This window comes from Artemia sp. Qi Xiang Cuo, chromosome 14, assembly GCF_049724085.1.
Source record: "Artemia sp. Qi Xiang Cuo chromosome 14, ASM4972408v1, whole genome shotgun sequence".
NCBI classification, from domain to species: Eukaryota; Metazoa; Arthropoda; class Branchiopoda; order Anostraca; family Artemiidae; genus Artemia; species Artemia sp. Qi Xiang Cuo.
In genome coordinates, this window is record NC_142807.1 from 54,940,774 (window position 1) to 54,960,060 (window position 19,287).

General features: G+C 34.7%; 1 protein-coding gene and 1 pseudogene across 2 annotated transcripts in view; one reads left to right on the forward strand and one right to left on the reverse strand.

Annotated features, from left to right (window-relative positions):
* The window catches only part of LOC148944646 (sushi, von Willebrand factor type A, EGF and pentraxin domain-containing protein 1-like), a 193,227-nt gene that overhangs the window by 137,420 nt on the left and 36,520 nt on the right, over window positions 1-19,287 (reverse strand). For both annotated transcript variants that reach the window (XM_089099707.1, XM_089099708.1), the window contains exons 2-6: window positions 13,548-13,705; window positions 12,113-12,311; window positions 9,808-9,980; window positions 4,364-4,578; window positions 812-1,031 (exon numbers count right to left, since the gene is read on the reverse strand). In XM_089099707.1, the coding sequence (XP_088955833.1) occupies window positions 812-1,031; window positions 4,364-4,578; window positions 9,808-9,980; window positions 12,113-12,204 (700 nt within the window). In that variant the 5' untranslated portion in view covers window positions 12,205-12,311; window positions 13,548-13,705. The remainder of the gene's footprint in view (window positions 1-811; window positions 1,032-4,363; window positions 4,579-9,807; window positions 9,981-12,112; window positions 12,312-13,547; window positions 13,706-19,287) is intronic.
* Window positions 14,262-15,905, forward strand: LOC148944647 (glutamate receptor ionotropic, kainate 5-like; annotated as a pseudogene).

Sequence of the window (19,287 nt, forward strand, 5' to 3'; positions counted from 1 at the left end):
CTTAGAACAATCTCTTTGAACCAATTACTTGCAATTTTAATCTTTTGCTTTTTAAATACAAGTGTGACGCTAAAATCAAGAAAACTGCCATGTCATTCATGATATTTGGCTATTTTTTATTGTTAGATGTGACTATGATGTGGCACAGGCATAAGGCATATGACACTACCTGAAGAAAACATGAATCGAAATTTGAAAAAAAAATGGAAACTGGTTTCTAATTATGTAGGATATGATTTCGTTACTAATTATTTGATAAATGGTGTTGCGTTTACAATAAAATGGATAACATTAGTAACATTAGGACTTATTTTTAGAGTGAAAGTCAATTCCAGACCAATCACAGTGAATTGGGCAAATTTGTTAAGTGTTATCAGAGTTCATCTTATATCCCAAATCACATTTGCAAGAAAGAGTGACATTGGATGCACTAAACATACTTTTACAATGAAGGTCAATTCACGAACAATTCCCAAGAATGAGGCAAATTTGTTCAGGGTTGGCAGGGTTTAAATTTTACCCTAAATCACATTTGTAATAGAGATTGATGTGCTAAACTTAATTTCACAGTGAAGGTCAGTTTCAGAGCAATTACCACGAATAAGGTAAATTTGTTTAGTGTTCTAAAATTTAACTTGTAGCTTTAGTCACATTTATACTAAATAGTAGACACTGGATGCACTAACGCTACTTTTACAACGAAAGTCGATTCTGGACCAATTACCATGAATGAGTCAGATTTGTTCAGTGTTGTCAGCGTTCAACTTGAAGCCTAAATTATATCTATAACTGCTGGATGCGCTAAACTTACTTTTACAGCGAAGGTCGATTCCAGACCAATTACCATGAATAAGGCAAATTCGTTCAGGGTTGTCAGAGTTCAGTTTATAGCCTAAATCACATCTGTAAGAAAGAGTGGACATAGGATGCGCTATTTTTGCACCGCCAGTAATGCCTTCCTTGTAAATTATCCGTCCATATGGGGGATGTTTTGGTAAAACACAACCCCGACAGAAACTTGGCTCTTCTATCTAAAATATAAAATACTGTCGATGGGTACAACAAATAAAATAATTGAACTATTAACCATCGATACATTAAACACTATGGCAAACAGATAAAAGAGGAACGATACAAACGCCATCTCCCTTTGCCCACAAATAACAAAGCTACGTATAAAAGTATAGATACGATGATTTGTTATCTTATGGTATCGCTGCTAATTGGTCTCTACTCTATTGTTCTTCAGTCTAAGCTGCCAAGGCTAGAATACAGGCTTGCTATCTATCTCTGTATAAAAGATCTGGCAACTGAAATGACTAAAACTGTCAATTCTATATGCACTATCAATGGCTCGGGACATTATTCATCCTCTCGTCAATTATTTGCAGTTATTTGTCTCTCATTTTATACTTTTCACTGAGATGCAAGCCCTCACTTCCACCAAAAAGGACCAAAAGACTGTGCTTACATTTATGTATCTCTCTTAAATCTGCTTTTCAAAGCCTAATATACTTTGCTTTCTTGATTTTGCTTTTTAATCTAATTAAGGCCTTTTTAATTTAATTAATTTGCTTTTAATTTAATTAATTAGTTCTAATGAATTAAAATTTAATCGAAGATAAGTTTGTTATGAAGTTTTTGCTCTGCAGGGCAAAGTTTCATTATATTGATAGTAGTAGTCTTATGTGTAAAACATATTGTCAAAGCAAAGCATACTGTAAAAGATACTGTCAAAGCACTAATGATCCGGTCAGACGCAGGGGAAAATCGATGAGAAAAACCGGTCGATACGAGGGGCAAAGTGTTCAAACGATAGGTGCAAAGTTTTTCCTAAAAAAGCAAAGATAACATGCACTAGTACGTGCCAAGTCACTAAGCCAAGAGCATTTCTTGCCAAGTATCTCCCTTTGGTGGTTCTGGATAAGAACCATCCAATCTTGAACTTTCGCGCGCTTAAAGTTGATTTGGTTCCCACTTTCAAAAATTCTTGCTCATTTTGTTCGGCGACACGCGACAAACCGATCGGTCCCATAGGGAAACTACAAAGACTTCTTAGCCCTAAAACTAATTGATACTATGGGAAAAACCGATCAGTTTCCCCATGGCACCGATCACTTTTTAAGCGTTTCCCCATGCGTCTGAACGGGCTAGAAGGGTTTCCTCATGTTCTGGCGCAGATTTGTTTTTTCCAAACGGATTGGAGGAAACAGAAGTTTCCACAAAATCTTCCAAACACACCCCTCAACATTTTATTTTGCTTTTTTCTTTTATTTATTTTAATGAAAACACACGAATCTTGATATCTGGTCTAGGGAAAATCAAAGAATCTGATTTTTATCTGATACCTACAAAATATCCAGCATATACTTGAATTGCAATTCAGAATGGATGGGGTAGTTCTTTCCCCCATCCTTCCTCTTTTGCTTTGTAATTGTGAAATTTCAGCAATATAGCTGTTAGTGTATTTTTTAGATCCTTTAGATCTTCAAAGTAATCATGTGATGCCACAACCTCGTAAACAGCAAACCACATTCCGCATTAACCAAAAGTTTTAAAACACGCTTTAAAAAAAACTATCTCGTGATAAACATTTAAAGGAGATAAGGATATATAAGTTTAGACTAATAGCGAAAGCGTAGAGCGAAAACAAAATTTCAGGGGGTTTTGATAAAGACCTTAAAACCTCTCAAAAGTGACAGATTAAATCAAATCTGTTTTTTGGAAGATTTTCACTTGTAATTAAACTCGCAGAAATTAATTTTGCAGTGAATATATATATATATATATATATATATATATATATATATATATATATATATATATATAAATCGTCAGTGAAAATACCAAAAAAGTGTTTTTCAAAATATGTAGGAGATAAATTTTAGGCGGAGCAAGTTAAGGGGGGGGGGGGAAGGTACCCATTATTCTGGAAAAGCAAAACCAAGGAAAAGCATTCATGTACTTTTTATGCAACTTTTTCTCGCAAAGACGATTGGCATCAGTGTTCTTTTTTTGTATATGTGTGTGGGGGGAGAGATATATTTGTCATGGCTTTTATTAGAGATTATATTTCAGACCAAACTATTTGTTTCATCTTCTTTTTTCATAATCTATTAGATATTGTTAGCAATCTTCAGTAAGAATTTCAGACTAAAAAAATGAAAGTACAATTGATTTTTTTTTATATATATATACAGGTCTCACGGCTTCGTCACAAGTGATGATATGCCGCTGGTCCAGGTAATTACCAAGTTAATTACTTTTAAGGTGCTTATTATACCTCCTCTTGAACGCCTCAAGAAAAAGATTTTCTGGGATTATTCCTACTTGGAGGCCATTCCATATGGCCTCACATACGTTTCGAGTCGAGCAAAACTTGTCTTCAAGTGTTCTTGGTGGGGCGTGCTCTGCATACAGTAGTCCTGTCGAGCTTTACTTTGGCGAGTTGATCACAAAGCCTTTATTCTCTCTGGAACATGTCTTGATACCTCCTCAGATGGAGAGCAATGCATGTATTTGTAGACCACCGAGATTAAAGCCATACCAAATAGATCCTGGATCAACTGCCGTGGTTTGCCATGACGGTTTGAGAGTATGGACTCCAGTTTGAGATTTGATCTTGTCCTGCTTGTTGGTATCTCTTGCAAAATATATTTTTTTTCACTTCGTCATAGCCACTTCCTGAACTTAAAAATTAAGTTTTATTTTGTTGGACTGAGTGACGGTAGATTATTGATCTCCAGTCTCTTTTTGTAACTCACGATGCTTTTAAAGAATACAAAAATTAATTTAATAAATGGAATTTCAAACACAAAAAAATATCTCTGGTGAAAATAGTTATGCTCATTGGGTCATGAGATATTCGAGTTTGATTTGAAGCCTAGCCATTAAACCCTGATTTTATTTTGCAACCTTTCTACAACTATACTTATAATACATTCTTTTCAATGATTCTTTCCTTTATTGTTGTCTTTCTTCTTTTCTCTCTTTTGCTTTCGATTCTTCTTCTTCTTTTTTTTCTTCACGATTTTTTTTCGTGTGATCAGTGAAAAATTACAAATATAACAAGTTCTGGATGCTATACTTCAAAATTCTACACATGCTGAATGTCTGGTTAAAAGTTAAAAATTGAAAATATTTAAAAAGGAATGTACGAAAGACTTTTCAAAAGGCTATACTATATATGTTGAACATGCTATACAAAGCTTCATGTTAATAAATGATCGTTCTGGGTTTCATTTATATCTTAGATCTTTATCATTTTTCTAGTCTTGCAGTTTTGAGGGTTAATCCAAAGATTTCATCTCAGACCAATGCCTGTATACCTTACCACGCCAGTGATCACACTTGAGAATCTTACCGTAATTCTTCCACGGAGTTCTCCCTTAAAGTCTGGCCATGCTACCACATTTCCAAGCTTGTCCTCACAGCTCTCATATAGTGCCTCCATTTCATCAGAACTCAATATGTAATCCCACAGCTCCAAATGATATAGTTTACCAATAAACGCTTCAGCTGGACTAAAACCACCCCCTAGCTGATCTTGCTCTTGTCCTAGGACTGCTATGCCTCCTCCTAAAAAAAATTACTGGATCATTAATTTCAAAGATGACCAAGTCCTTGTGTGTTTCTTTTTCCTCACCTCGTATGGGGCTACGCTTCATTACTTTTGGCGTTGTTTTGCAAGGGTAAATATTCCTTCTCTTCTTCGTTTCATTATTTTTGCTCCATCATTTTTATGGTTTTGAAGACGGGCTCTCGAATAGATTATACGAATTATATATTTGAACTCCATACTGCCAAATATTATGTTTCAAACACTTCAACTTCCAAATTCAATTCTCCCTTGCTGAAGGCACTTCCTGAACTTTTTTCCATTTTTTTGGGGGGGGGGGGATTTTAGATTTAAATCATGTTTTACACGGCAGTTTTTGCTCATAAAAGCTTTAAACTTTATGATGCTATTTGAATATCTGAGCTTCTAGATACGAACGTTTTCTTTCAGTATTTGATGGAACTTTATTTGCACACTATATGATTGGTTTTTATTCATAGAGTCAGTGACTGAATCTTGTATTAAATAAGGTGTTTTTCCTCATCTTGCATACAGAGATTCAGATAACTTTTGTCAAAAATTGCATTTTATTATAAACCAGTGTCTAGCAGATTGCGTCGCAAACAAGTTTTACGCATCATTTCTTCGAAAAGAGCGTGCAACGTTTAAATATATCCCCTCTACATTTTGAAAATAACAATTTGGTATTTTCATAAAAAAAAATATGCAAAGGCATGAAAATTACTCCCCTTCCCCATACTTTGAAAAATAAATTTAGATTTATACGGAATAGTTGTACCTTATTTGGTTGCGTTGATTGGCTGTTTAACTTTGGGATAGGAGGATCAAATTTACATTAGGAGTATATTAATTCAAAGCTATTGAAAGGATCACAGCATAAGTGCATGTATAGTATCGCACGTTCCTATCTCGTTCTGTGAGATTTGATGACAAACAGTCGCAATGGGCTTGCCTTTTCTATGCATACTTCAGGCTTACAGCAAGGGAGGGAAGAAAAATTTGTACATCATATGTAGCATAAATATTAACGAAAAAATTCTTAACAGAACACATGAGCTTCATGGTTACGGTTAGACCCCGGCGCCGCGCCAATGAGGGAAGACTGGTAGTGACGGGGCCAAAAATAGCGCGCCATGCCGCGCCACCGGTAAGCTGTTAGTAGCGTACTACCGGCGCGATCTGTGTAGACTACAAACATTAATGTTTTCATCTGTCTTTCACAAATTAAAGCTTAGATTTACGACCGATTCGAGCCCAACCTTGAGCTAAAAGCTTCGGAATTCGCTGGCTGAAAACTAGTCTTCTTCGGTATTCATCAAGAAAAGTAGAAATGTGGTAAAAACAGAATGGCTGTGGCGTTTCAGAACCCTTGTATAATACGAGTAGTTGAAGTATCTATTGGTAATTTATTCTTAACATAAATAATTATAAAAATTAGTAGTTTTTTTCATCGAGCAATACTGCATACAAAACTTCTAATACCCTATCACAAAATTCGTCAGTTATCTGGGTAAAAACTTTGAATATAACTTTGAACTTAGAAGCTTAATTTTTTCATAATGCCCTTTGCCTATATTTGTTTTGTCACCTTTAAAACAGTTGAAATGGTCGACTTTGATTTTGATTGTTTTTTTTAGCTCTTTTGGATTTTTAAAAAGACTTCTTACCTCAAAAATTGGTTTTTAATTAAAATTAAAAAAAATGAACTTTAAAGCGATTTGGTTTCTTTATATAATATATGTCATGTAGACTAAGGCTCAACTGCTTCTTTTTTATTGCTTTCGGCTGCTCTTTTGGATATTATTCGTTTTTTTCCTTTGGGGATTCATTCCAAATTATAAATTGATAAATACCTAATATCAGTCAAATTATAAACTGCATCTAAAAGGGGAAATTTATCAAATTGGAAAATACATGATGAACGCTTCACATGAGAACAGCTCAGTTACAATAAAACAAAAAACACTTAATGGTTTATTCGGTATGAAGAAAAATGAAATGCCAGCTATTTTCTGGTAAAAAATGAAAAGCTCATCCGTTTTAAATGTAATTAAATGAAATAATATGCAGACTGAAGTAGCTCCAGGAAGATGTTGAGATTTGCATCCTAGTTCGTCACTTTTAATCCAAGCAAAATGTTAGGACACTTAGTATCAGTTATTGAGTTTAAGCTTTGATTTCCAAATCTTCACGAAAATTACCAAATTTAAGAAAGTCGCAACAATAAGTTAGCTGTGGTCAAAATACTCAAAGACTCCTCTTAGATTCCCACCCAGGCTCAAAGCTTCTGTTATGATCATTTCCATGGAAATCTCCAAAGAGTTTCTTTTTAAAATAGCTTTCAAGCGTTTTTAGGGGTATTTAGCCCTTTTTTTCTTTTCTTCAAAGCTTTGAAAAAAGTGTTATAATATTTCAAATGTTACATTTTTTATATTTGTGTATATTTTTAGTAATACTTTTTGGGGTGATCGAATTTTTTAAACCACTGTAGATACTTAAGAACGTTGCAACATCTAGTACCCTTAGGTCATAAGACTGTCAAAAACTCCTCCTTGAACCTCCCAAATTGAAAGCTTTTATTATGACCTGGCCTTTTAATGTAACTTGGGCACTGGACCAAGGGCGCCATTGTCACTCGAGCGCAACGTTAGGTGGGGATATCACACGAATTCGTTTTCGTATGGATATGTCTGGTACTTATGAATGGATGCTTTCAAAGTTAACCCGCTTCATCAATAAGAAAAATAAAACAGATTGGATGCACATGTACCTTTACCTTTCTACGATAAGAACAAGCAAGGTCCATATAAATCACGAATCAGAAAAATCTTGTTAATTTTTGTCAACTTTTCAAATTTTTGGCTTCCCTGCTTTCAATAAAAAAAAAAAAAAAAAAAAAAATCAAGGTACTATCACTTAAATATAATAACTCCCTATGCTCCCCCCCCCCTATGGATACTATCTTGATAGGACACCGTCTCTGCTTTAAATAAATAAAAAAAAATAACTTATTGGCACCCATGCCTTAAAAAAAAAATCGAGGTATTATCATTTAAATATGATAGCTCACTACCCTGCCCCCCTCTGGATACCACCTTGATAAAATGCCGTCTCTACTTTAAATTAAAAAAATAACTTTTTGGGATCCCTGCTTTCAATAAAAAAATTTCGAGATATTATCATTTAAATGTAATACCCCCCTACCCCCCCACCCCCTGGATATCACCTTGATAGGATACCGTTTCAGCTTTCATTAGAAAAATGAGTAACTTAATAATTAACTAGGTCACTATATGGTTCAAACAAACACGCAAAATAACGTTAAACAGCTTAGTGTTCCTTGACAAAATTGAGGGTATGAGTAAAGGAGTACAAAGACAACAACAAAAATGTCGAACTTATTCAGATATAGCTCAAATTATTGAAAAACTGAGTCATAGATTCGCCGTGGCATTCAATAAGATCCAAAGAATCTAATTAAAATGGAGCACACACAAAAGCCAAATTAGGCCAGTAGCCTATGAGAAATCGCACAATATCCAAGACAATGAACACGTCTTAATGGGGGGCCCTGTGTCTATCAAAATATTTCAATGGTTTCCCAGGGACTTTGATATCATTTTCTTCTGTCTCCACTATAAAAGAAAAAAATAATTATCCTTTTGGCATCCCTGCTTTCAATACAAAAAATAAGGTATTATCACTTAAAAATGATAGCCCCCTATCCCCCCCCCTATAGGCAGTAATTTAAATTTTATCGATTTGTAAAATTTTTGGGGTAGCTCCTGAAAAATATAGTATTAAACAATCATACATTAAAAAGGTGATTTATAAAAATAAAGATAATATTAAATCAAAACAGCCAAAAAAAAAAAAAAAATCTTAAAAATTAAATTTAAGTTGTAAAAAAAATTTTTCGGGGTTAAGTTTAAAAATCAAACTTAATGCTTTATCTGGATCGTATTGAATGCGTTATATAATTATATTAAACTTGAAAATAAGATTCTTGACTACGAACGATGTTAGAAATAGCGATTGGGAAACAACATTTGAAATGATTTAAACTCATTTCATAAAGACGATACTGTTTTTTGTCAACATATGAAGAACTGAGTATATTGCAATATTTGCAATTGCATATTGCATATCTCTGGTTTTTATGCAAAGTAACAAAAGAGACGAAAATTAATGAACAAGAGAGTAGTGAAGAATTATGGTATGTAAATTAATATTTGGCAGGGAAAGTCACAGGTGATAAATCGCTAGGGATGGGACCGTGATTGCGTTATTATTAGGAATTCAGGGACCCAGATTTTTTTCGGGGTGACGCATAGATTTTCGGGGAAAAACCCGAAAATTCGGAGATAGTGCAAGCCCTGCTTGATTTCTAATCAGAAAAATCGAAATACTAAACCACACGAGAAGGAAAAGCATCGACTTTGCGGCTGGCGCAATAAAGAATTGCCGCAAAATTAATTTAAAGTCGACCGAACGCGGCCGCCTCTGTCGACGGCGGCGTGCCTTTGGCGCGCCGGCGGCGTTATGACACTTCGGCGGCGTCCGACCGGGCCTCTCGTCGGCGGCGTTCGGTCGATCCGCCGGCGCGGCGCCGGGGTCTAGTTACGGTGTTAATTTTTAAAATTTCAACCGACCATCAACCTGACAACTGCCATTATGTAGGTAATTCCATCACTCGTATTTTGGGAAAACGCTGCGTCATTTTAAAACGAGAATGCAAGGCTATAAATACATAATATAATAATAAATATGTTTGTACTGTACATGCATACACACATGCATTTTTTTCAACAATAAAGAAATCAACTCAATAACACAATCAGAGATCCGACAAAGGCTATCTGGCCTATAAAGGAGGAAAATTACGAAACAAAACTTAAACATATTAAACTATAACTTGATTAAGCACACAAAATTCAAAATTAATTACTGAAACAAATAGAAAGAAAAAGAAAACAAAATAAAGAAAAAAAAACAAAAAAGCAACAAAAAACAAAACAAAGAAAAAAAGAAGAAGAAGAAGGGACAGTCGGAAAGAGAAATCATTCACAAAAGACAAAATCGACAACTGATATACAATGTGTATGATGTGATATTTGAGTAGCTCAATATGTATGCGTGTGTACTGTTATGCTGTAAATATGTATGTACAATGAAGGGGCGAGAGATTTGAAAGCATAGAACCATAAAAAATCGGATTAAAATTTCACCTGGAATAAAAGTGCCATTTGCTAGGCCGTATCCAGAGTCGTTTAAGGTGCCATCATTGTATACGGACCAAAGTCCCCCAGACGAGTTCCAGTTGGCACATATAAGATGCCAGATGCCATCATTTGCAGTGATATCTGTGACTACCTTATTTCCATTTACATAGAATACAAACCTAAAATAAAAAAGTATTTAAATTTAGATATAATAACTACATTACAAGCCGTATAACAGGGACCAAAGTCCCCCAGATGAGTCCCAGATGCCACATATAAGATGCCAGATGCCATCATTTGCAGTGATATCTGTGACTGCCTATTTCCGTTCACATAGAATACAAACCTAAAATAAAAGTGTACTTAAATTTAGATATAATAACTGCATTACAAGCCGTATACCAGGTTCAAGAACAAAAAAAGCAAATTGATTTGACTTTATTTCAATTTTCTTCATTTTACAAAATTTTTCATTTTTAAAATGAAAATTAATAGCTTTATAATCCAGTGATGTGCCAACAGTGATAGAAATCAAGCTATAGCCACAAATAGAAGTTCAAATAGGAATAAATCCTTTTTATTAGACAGTGATAATTCATAAAAAAAAAAATACTGGATATTTCTGGATATTTCAATATTTCGAGAGAGAAATAGAATTTCTCACTATTTGAACTTTTATTTGTCGTCATAGAAAGGCAGTGTGATCTTCGACACTACCTAAGCTATAGCCAGCTGCGAGTTTGGTTATGACATAATGCAGGAAAGAGTATCTAAGAAACGATGTCTAAGAAACGGTATCTAAGAAACGGTGTCTAAGAAACGAGGTGTTCAAGTGAAGGTATAATAAGCACCTTAAAAGTAACTAGCTTTGTAATTAACTGAACTAGCGGCATCTGACGGAAAACGGTCACTGAACGAAAAGTTATCCTGAGCAAAGGTGGGGCAAATTCTCACTCACACTGAGATTTAGCTTTGGCCAAAATCTAGCTAGCCCAGTGATTAACATTATGCCTAGATTTCAGCTAACGCAGAACCTATTTATAACAAGATTTAGTTAAAGACTGGGGCCAGCCCCGAGGATGAGTTCATTTGAACTTCTTAAGACTTAGCCAAGCCAATATGAGAGTTATATTATCAATCTTTAGCTGTAATTAAAACAATTGAAAGGAGTTTAAGCATTACTAATCATAATTTAATTCCAGTGTGCCTCCAAATGGTATATAGAGACATTTACTACCTTAGCTAGCCTGTCATTATCCAATCACAAAAATGTTTTTTATGAAAAGGTCTAATTTTAACTACAGCTTGTGTCAGCTAAATCTTAACGGTGGCTAATTGTTGAATGAGCATCAATCCAGAAAAAAAAAATACGGAACCACTGCGTCGTAAAACGGCCATTATAAAGATAGTAACCAAATAAACCCATACGCGAATCTCTCAAATTCCAAATAATTAATATCAATCTTACTGAAGCTTTCTGTATAAGACGACAGACAAAGAGTCCCTTGGTAAAATAAATAGTTTCAAAAATCCAACTCTGACGTCGGAGAAAACTGTACAGACGTAGCCAATTGTAGGATTAAGCTAAAATAAAAAGTAATTGTAATATGATAACTGCTGCGATGAAAGAGCATTATACCCAGCCCACAATATAGACGAACTCATCGATAAATCAAAATTATGAACGACTACAGCGCCAAATATGTTCGCCGTTTGCAATTTCTAAAGTTGAAAATTGTTCAACTTTTAAGCTTTCATAAAATTCTTTCCAATAAACTTTCATAAAATTCTTGATTAATCAAAGTCGGATTTAAGACATAATTATTTGAAACTAGGAAAAATGATAGCTTGGATTAGTAATTTTTCTATCTGTAACAGAAATCTGAGAAATCTGAAAAGTTAAAAAGACGTAGTATTAGTAAAGAACAGTTGGAAAAAAACTAGTGTTGGTGCAAACTTTTCAAACCATTTTCTTGCAATTTCAGTTTTCCGCTTCTGAAATACAACTTTGGCGGTAAAATCAAGATAAAAATCAAATCATTCATAAATCTGGCCTTTATCGACAGATGTGACTATGTTGTAGCTCGGATATTAGACTACATCGTTCACCACGCATGCGTGATAAGGTGACAAATACAAAAAAAAAAGTTTTGAAGGAGAGCAAAAAAAAATTGTTCTTACGGTCTATTTTGGGGTTACACTGAAGGCAAGACATTTTTGACATTATATTTCTTGAGCTCATAACAGTTAAGTTAAGCTTTGTAATCGAATAAAAGACAAAAAACGAAGCAAAAAAAATCGTCTGACTCACCCACTATAATCCGTCAAAGTTAAAGCATTGTCTTCTTCTCCAGTTGCATATGAAAAAGCAGTACCATAGTTAGATTTATCACCTGTTTTCATCCAAAAGCAGAGAGTAAATTTGGTCAACTTATTTCTAATATTTGGCGCTGTTGCATAGTCTAAGGAACCAGTGGTTGAAAACTCCAAAACAAACGCAGGTGAAAGACCTAAAGATTTAAGGTAGATAATTTAAAAGAAACAAAAACAGAGCATGATCTTGCTAAGATTATCAGTCACTTTATCACATTACTTAAAAATTCAACTGTGGCACATATAGGGTAAAATGGCCAAAAAGAAAACAGGGCGAAACAAAAACGGTTCTAAATGTTTTTTTTTAGCTTCTTTTTTTATACGATTTTAGGTAATTTGTTACTGCTTGTTTTGTTTTGGAGTTTAGAGATATCCGGAGACCAAAGGATATCTCTGACTGTCTAAAACCGTGATTCCCAAAGTGGGACGCACGCTCCACTGGTGGGCCCTGGCATATTTTTATGAGTCACGGGCAGGACCTGCACCTTTCGGCTGACTATACTTTCAAGTCTTAACAAAAAAAATCACTTGAATGACGTCACATTCAAATGCATTAAAGAGCATAAAAGATACATGACAAAAAGACATTTAAAAAGACAATATTTTTCACTAGTATAACAAAAAACCAACAGAGAGACCGTGAAAAAGACAACAAAGGAGACTGCGGCCAGTGGAGAAAAAAGACGAAAAATTTAAAAACAACGCGGATATTTCGCTTGTATAAAACAAAGCGTCTTCAGACAAGAGAAGCAAAAGAAGAACAAGATAAAAAAAAACTGAAACTAAAAAACAAATAAAACCACCACAAAAAAATATACAACTGGCTCATACTAATCCACGTAGGGAAAAGATGCTATTAGAGTTACTTCAGTGAGAACACCAGAGTAACTCATCCGTGTTGTTTTACATTTTTGTCTTTTCTCTCCACTGGCCGCAGCCTCGTTTGTTTTTTTTTTTTTTCACGGAGATTTTTCTCTCTGCTGGTTTTTTGTCATGGCTGGCCCGTTCGGCTTAAGATCTTTCATTCACTAGTATAACACATGCCTAGAGGACAACCCAAAAGAGATACCAAATTAATGGCCTTTTAGGCTTCCTTCATGTGAATACACCTACAATTTTGAATAACGAATAAATATCACGAAGAGAAAATGTAGATTTTAAGAGAGCCTTGGTGGAGTTGGGAGCGACTGGTCGGAAAGTAAAAGGGTTTCATTACAGCAATTGTTTGGAAATATATTTTTATCTTTAAAAAAAACGGATATTGACCCCTTTAGGAGCTCACCTCAATATAGGATTGGTATCTTATAGAAACTCAAATGACATCCCAAGATTCTTAATGGTTGTAAATTATAATAGTTGTCGAGTATACTTACTACTTTCACAGGTTTTACCGCCTTTTCCAGGGGGACAAATACAAATAAAATCAGCAGGTTGATCGACACAAGTAGCACCATCAATGCAAGGATTGTCTTCGCATTCATCAGTTTCCAACTCACAGCGAATACCAGAAAAACCAACCAGACAATTACATCTGCAATGACAGGTTTTTGGAAAAGGATTTTGACAAGTATTTTGACAAGTATTTTGGAAATTATTTTGACAAGTATTTTGACAAGTATTTTGACAAGTATTTCGACAAGTATTTTGACAAGTATTTTGAGTGAGCAGTTCGGAAAGAGTAGATACTCCAAAAAATAAATTTAATTAAAATGAAATAACCCTACCTATATTATTCCGACCAACAACAAATACCCAATAGAAAATTTCGTAGCACCCTTTAACCCAATTATCTGTAGCTCATATCCACAAACGTGTCTTTTTTTTAAGAATTACTGTCTTGAATAGCATACATCAAAATTATTCGACCAAGAAAACTGTGAATCAGAATTACTTGTGTTTAATTCCTTGTTGTAGTTTCACTCTCACATATATTTCTTGAAGCTCATTGGCAGCATGTTGACAGGTTCATCACCATTATTCTGAGCTCTTTTTTCAAGCCACCCACATCCAACACGGAGCAGCAAAGGTTGTGTAGACTATTGTTTTGAGTACTGTGTTCAACACGGGTTTGGGTCTTTCCAGAACCCATGTTCAACCATCCTATTCCGGGGTGTTACAATTTTGAAGAATCTGTATCCAACACGCTTGAAACTCATAAGATGTAAACACTTTATTGTTTGTCTGGGTTAAACACGGAGAACCTGAAAATGATTTGTGTGAAAAACACTGGTTTTTGGCGGTGAAAAACACCGCCTTTAAAGTTGCAATATTTGATCAAAGACATCCTATAACCCCGTTATATCGTACATTTTCTCATTTATATAGCAAAATTGACTTAAGATCATGGAAGTGCAGCTGTAGAGTTGCAGAGAATGTGCAGATTAGGTTTCATGGACCGTTGATGCGTGAATTAAGTTCAATATTCTATTTCTTCTGCATGTTCCGCTTTTCGTCCGATTTTTCCTTGATAGGAGCACCTGATCCTCTTGAATACTTTATCCTCCAATTTTATTTTTAATTTAGCAACAGCTGAGGCATAGTCCTCATATAGCCTAGATATAATTTGCCTCTTATTTTTTTCCAGCCGAATTATATTAAGAAAAAGTTAGAATGTTGTAAAGAATAATTTGTTTTAAGAGATCTATTTTTTACCCCGATTTTATTGGTTGCTTGTGTGTTATTTGCAATGACTTTTGACTTGCAGAATTACCCCAGATGAATGGGACAGCCCCCATCCTTGCAAGGAGTCCGACGTTCTTGAGAACACTTTCAACAAGCAGAATTGCACGTGGTTTACTATCGGATCCCTTAAGCAACAGGGATCGGATATTGCACCAAATGCAGTATCCCTTCGTTTGGTAGCTGCGTTGTGGTGGTTTTTTACCCTGATTATGATTTCTTCTTACACTGCCAACTTGGCTGCCTTCTTTACTGCTGAAAGAACGGATTCGCCAATTGAATCAGCGGAAGACTTGGCTCAACAAACTAACATAAAATATGGTTGCGTTGGAAGCGGCTCTACTATTGGGTTTTTCAGAGATTCTAAAATACCAACTTATGAAAGAATGTGGTCCTATATGGAATCAACTCGTCCATCAGTCTTCAACAAGAATACACCAGAAGGCATGGACCGAGCAATCAAATCCAATGGTGGCTATGCCTTCATGCCTGAGAGTGCCACAATCGGATACCAAACTGAAAGGAAGTGTGACCTTGTCCAAATCGGTGGAAACTTAGATTCAAAAGGCTCTGGTGTTGCTTTACCACATGAATCTCCATTCACTGGTACCTTTAGAAGTGCTGTTCTTCAACTTCTCGAATCCAATAAAATTTTGATTTTGAAGACAAAGTGGTGGAAGGAAAAGCATGGCGGAGGTCGCTGCGGAAAAAAATAATCCAAGAGTTTATCTTCCGCTAATGAGCTTGGACTGGCCAACGTAGGAGGTGTTTTCGTTGCTCTATTGCTTGGCTTGATTGCAGCAAGCATTGTTGAACTCTTTGAATTCTTGTGGAACGCTAGAAAACTTGCAGGCGATGAGGTGGAAAGTATCAAAGCTGAGATGTTTAAAGAGCTGAAGTTTGCTTTGAGCTGTTCAGGAGAAGACACGAAACCAGTTAGAAAGTGACAAAGAATCTGTGACTCTGACAGCAACATCAACCCAAATTCAGTCAATAGGTCTGCCATTTGGAAAAGTAATGGCCCATATTCAAATAACAACTATAATTCGTAGTAAATGGCTTTGTACTGTATTCAAAGAAACTAAAATTGTGGTCACCTTTTCTATTTTGTTTAAATCCTGAAGCCATCTTAAATTTGTATTGATAATAAAAGCTTGTATATTTTATCTTATGATAATAAAACCTTGGATCAAAGATTAAAAAAAAAAAAAAAAAAAAAAAAAAAAAAAAAAAAAAAGAAGATTTTTGTCAAACCCGCCCAAAGCACACTTCAAACCCGGTGCCTTAAAATGCAGCTCTGATTTGGAGGGATTTAACTGATTTGCGGGAGTGAAGTGGCCCAGTTGTAGATATGATCATCTTTTGCCTGTTATATTTTGGGGATTTGGCCCCCATTTGGAAGAAATAGCTGTTCGCTCAGCTGCCAGATCCCTCAATAAATTTGAATCTGGATGAAATAGCTCTCAACGGTAGTTCACCAATGAAAAAATGTATTTGAAGATAATTCCTTGTCGGGCTGTGGGAACTTAAAAACAATATATCGTATCTAGTTTGAATTTTGAATAAATTTTGTTAGCGCTGCGATGGCATTTGCTCTTTTTTCTTCCCTTTTCGCTGCTTGTTTCTTTATGTGTCCCTTTTTGTGTTACAAAACGTCGATTCTCTCGGCGAAAAATATGTAAAAATAGTCTGGCAGAAATTCAATAAACAATCGTCAATCTACAGTCGTCGCTGGAAATTTAAAAGACAGATACAGCATCAAAAAAAAAGAAAAAAAAGAAAAAAATAAAAAAAAAGCTTATCGAGAGGTTGAAGACCCAAAAAAAAAAAAATATATAATGCAGATGCCCAACTGGCTTATCCTGCAATGTAAAAAAGAAGTCAGGTCAGGTATTAGGCGTGCCTTGAATCTATTCGTGATGATTTAGCCGTGACCTAAAGGCTAGGGAGTTTGAAGCCCCCCTTGAAATGTTTTTCCGACTCGTAACAACGAAACAAAAATGAATGTAAAAGTTTTTTGATGCGTTTTTAAATATTTTTTGATCCCCCCCACCAAAAAAAAAAAATCTTTTTGTACTAGTTAACAAGCAAGTACTAGCTAACGAGTATGTACTAGCTAACAAGGAAGTACCGAAGTTTTTCAATGAAAAGTAAAGAGCTACATTAACCTAAAGATGAGCAGATAGAAAATCAAATAGTTTTCAGGCATAAAACTACAATAATTCCCTATCAATAAATAAAAGAAACCCAAAACAAGCAAAAATAAAAATAAATAACTAAGTCAAACTCAAAACGAACAAAAACAACCACAAATGGGAGTAGGGCTAACTCCCCTGTATCCTCTAAAGACCAGAAAATATTTGTATTCTGCATTCAGTTATCTAGGCTTAACATAGTTCCTAAATAAACATGTGTATTTAAGAATTATTTATGCAAGTATTTTAGAATTGTTTTCAGAATTATATGCTTTTCTTTTGGAGAAGCCAACCACTAAATAAGAACCGTGTTTTCACTCTATTTATCATCCATATCCATGTGCGTAAATGAAGCTTCGAACCAAGAACCAACAGGACATCATGAAATGTTTAAGGTTCAGTTATTACAGTTCTTTAATTTATGGAGTACTTTAAAAACTATGCTAATGAGTACCTTAAGGAAGCATAGTGGAAGAGACCAAGCTTCTTAACCCAAAAGCTTCAAGGTTCAATCCCCTGCGCCGTAAGGAAATATCTTGCTTGTCTTACACATAATTTTTTTATTGTAATTAACAGAGCAAATATTGATTTTTTGCTCTTTGTTATAACGGGTTCTCGTTTATCTAAATAAACAACAACAATAGTTTGTTTAATTTTTTTTTTATTTTTGAATTTTGCCTCACTATTGTAGCTATATCACAACGAATATTCAATGTGACCATATATGTAACATTTTTCGTATAAAGACTTTTTTATTTCTAATTAAGCAATTGAATTTAAAATAGCACGGATCTCTTTGCTTACTAATGTTCTGTTTCTTCTGTCAAACTGTGAGGCAGTAATCTTTTAACTAGAAATAGTGTAAAAGGGAACTTAAATAATTTCTAAAGTTTAATAGTATTTCCGAATTGAACAATCACATATAATCATTAGTAACATTTAACTAAATTTTAATATTAAATACACTAGTTTGAACAAAACTAATTGATTAAACCTGATTTAAACTTAAATTTAAAACAGTAAATAAGCTTAATAATTTGACAATGTTTTCGAAAGTTGCTAATGTTTAATGTGAAAATGTGACGAGACCAAAAAAAAAGAAATAAACATTTGATCTAAAATCAGTTTCTTCAATGAAAGCATCTTCTTTACAATTTAATTAGAAAATGGTATACAATGAATAATATATAAGTTAAGCTGGGATTTCTCACACTTGCATCACTCGTAGTTGAAAATTTTGACTAAAAAACATTGGTAAATGAATAAATATGTCTAAAAACATAGAGCCCACAGAGAAAAACTGGTTTCATATCATTCAGCCATGCTGGACATATAGTTGAGAGTCATTTAAAATTTAAAAAGAAAGGAGAATCAGCGAATATGAAGACCTCAAAAAAGTCTGTGTCAAACAGCTTGTGATAACGAACAGTAAGAAAAGAGCGATCCTGCTATATAGCCGGAACTAAAAAAACTGAGTTTTATTAGAAAAAAAACATAAAAAGAATCGACTTTTTATGTTGATTCCAAATATATATAGTTCATTAAGTTTAATGTTACCAACCAAAATTTACGAGCCTCATAAAATTTGCCCAATTTTTGAAAAAGAGAGGAAACACTCCCAAAAAGTGGTATTGATAAAGATCCCACTATCAGATTCAGCATATTAGATGACGCGATTGTGCAGAGTTTAAGCTCCTATACACAAAATTGTGGAATTTCGCATTTTTTGCCAGAAGAAAGATAACGGATGCATGTTATTTGTATGTTGTGTTTGTTTTGGAGGACAGCTAGCACCCACACTGTTTTTTCCCAAGATTTCCGATCAAAATTTTGAGATAGTCATTTGATGCAGCATAGTTTAAATGCTCATTAGTAGAAAGGCTTTATTGACTCCGACGCCCACAATACCCCTTCGAATCCCAATCCGGACACTTTTTTAAAACTCCCACGCCCACACCATATATGGGCATAGAGTCCCTTGGGGGAACACGTGGTTAATCAAAGAGGGTCAATGACCTCTTTTCCAAGGTCGATTTATTTGATGTTGTTGTTGTTTTGGCCAAGTGCATGCTCGAGGCGAATGTCAAGGTGTCCAGGAATAGGAAAAAGTTAGATCACGTGTTTCCTGACAGATGATGTCATGGTTGATTGATATGTCAAGAAAAGGGGAATTAATTTGTTGTTTCTAAGGGGAATTATTGATTCAGGAAATGGTTTCTTAGTAATTTGAAATGTGACA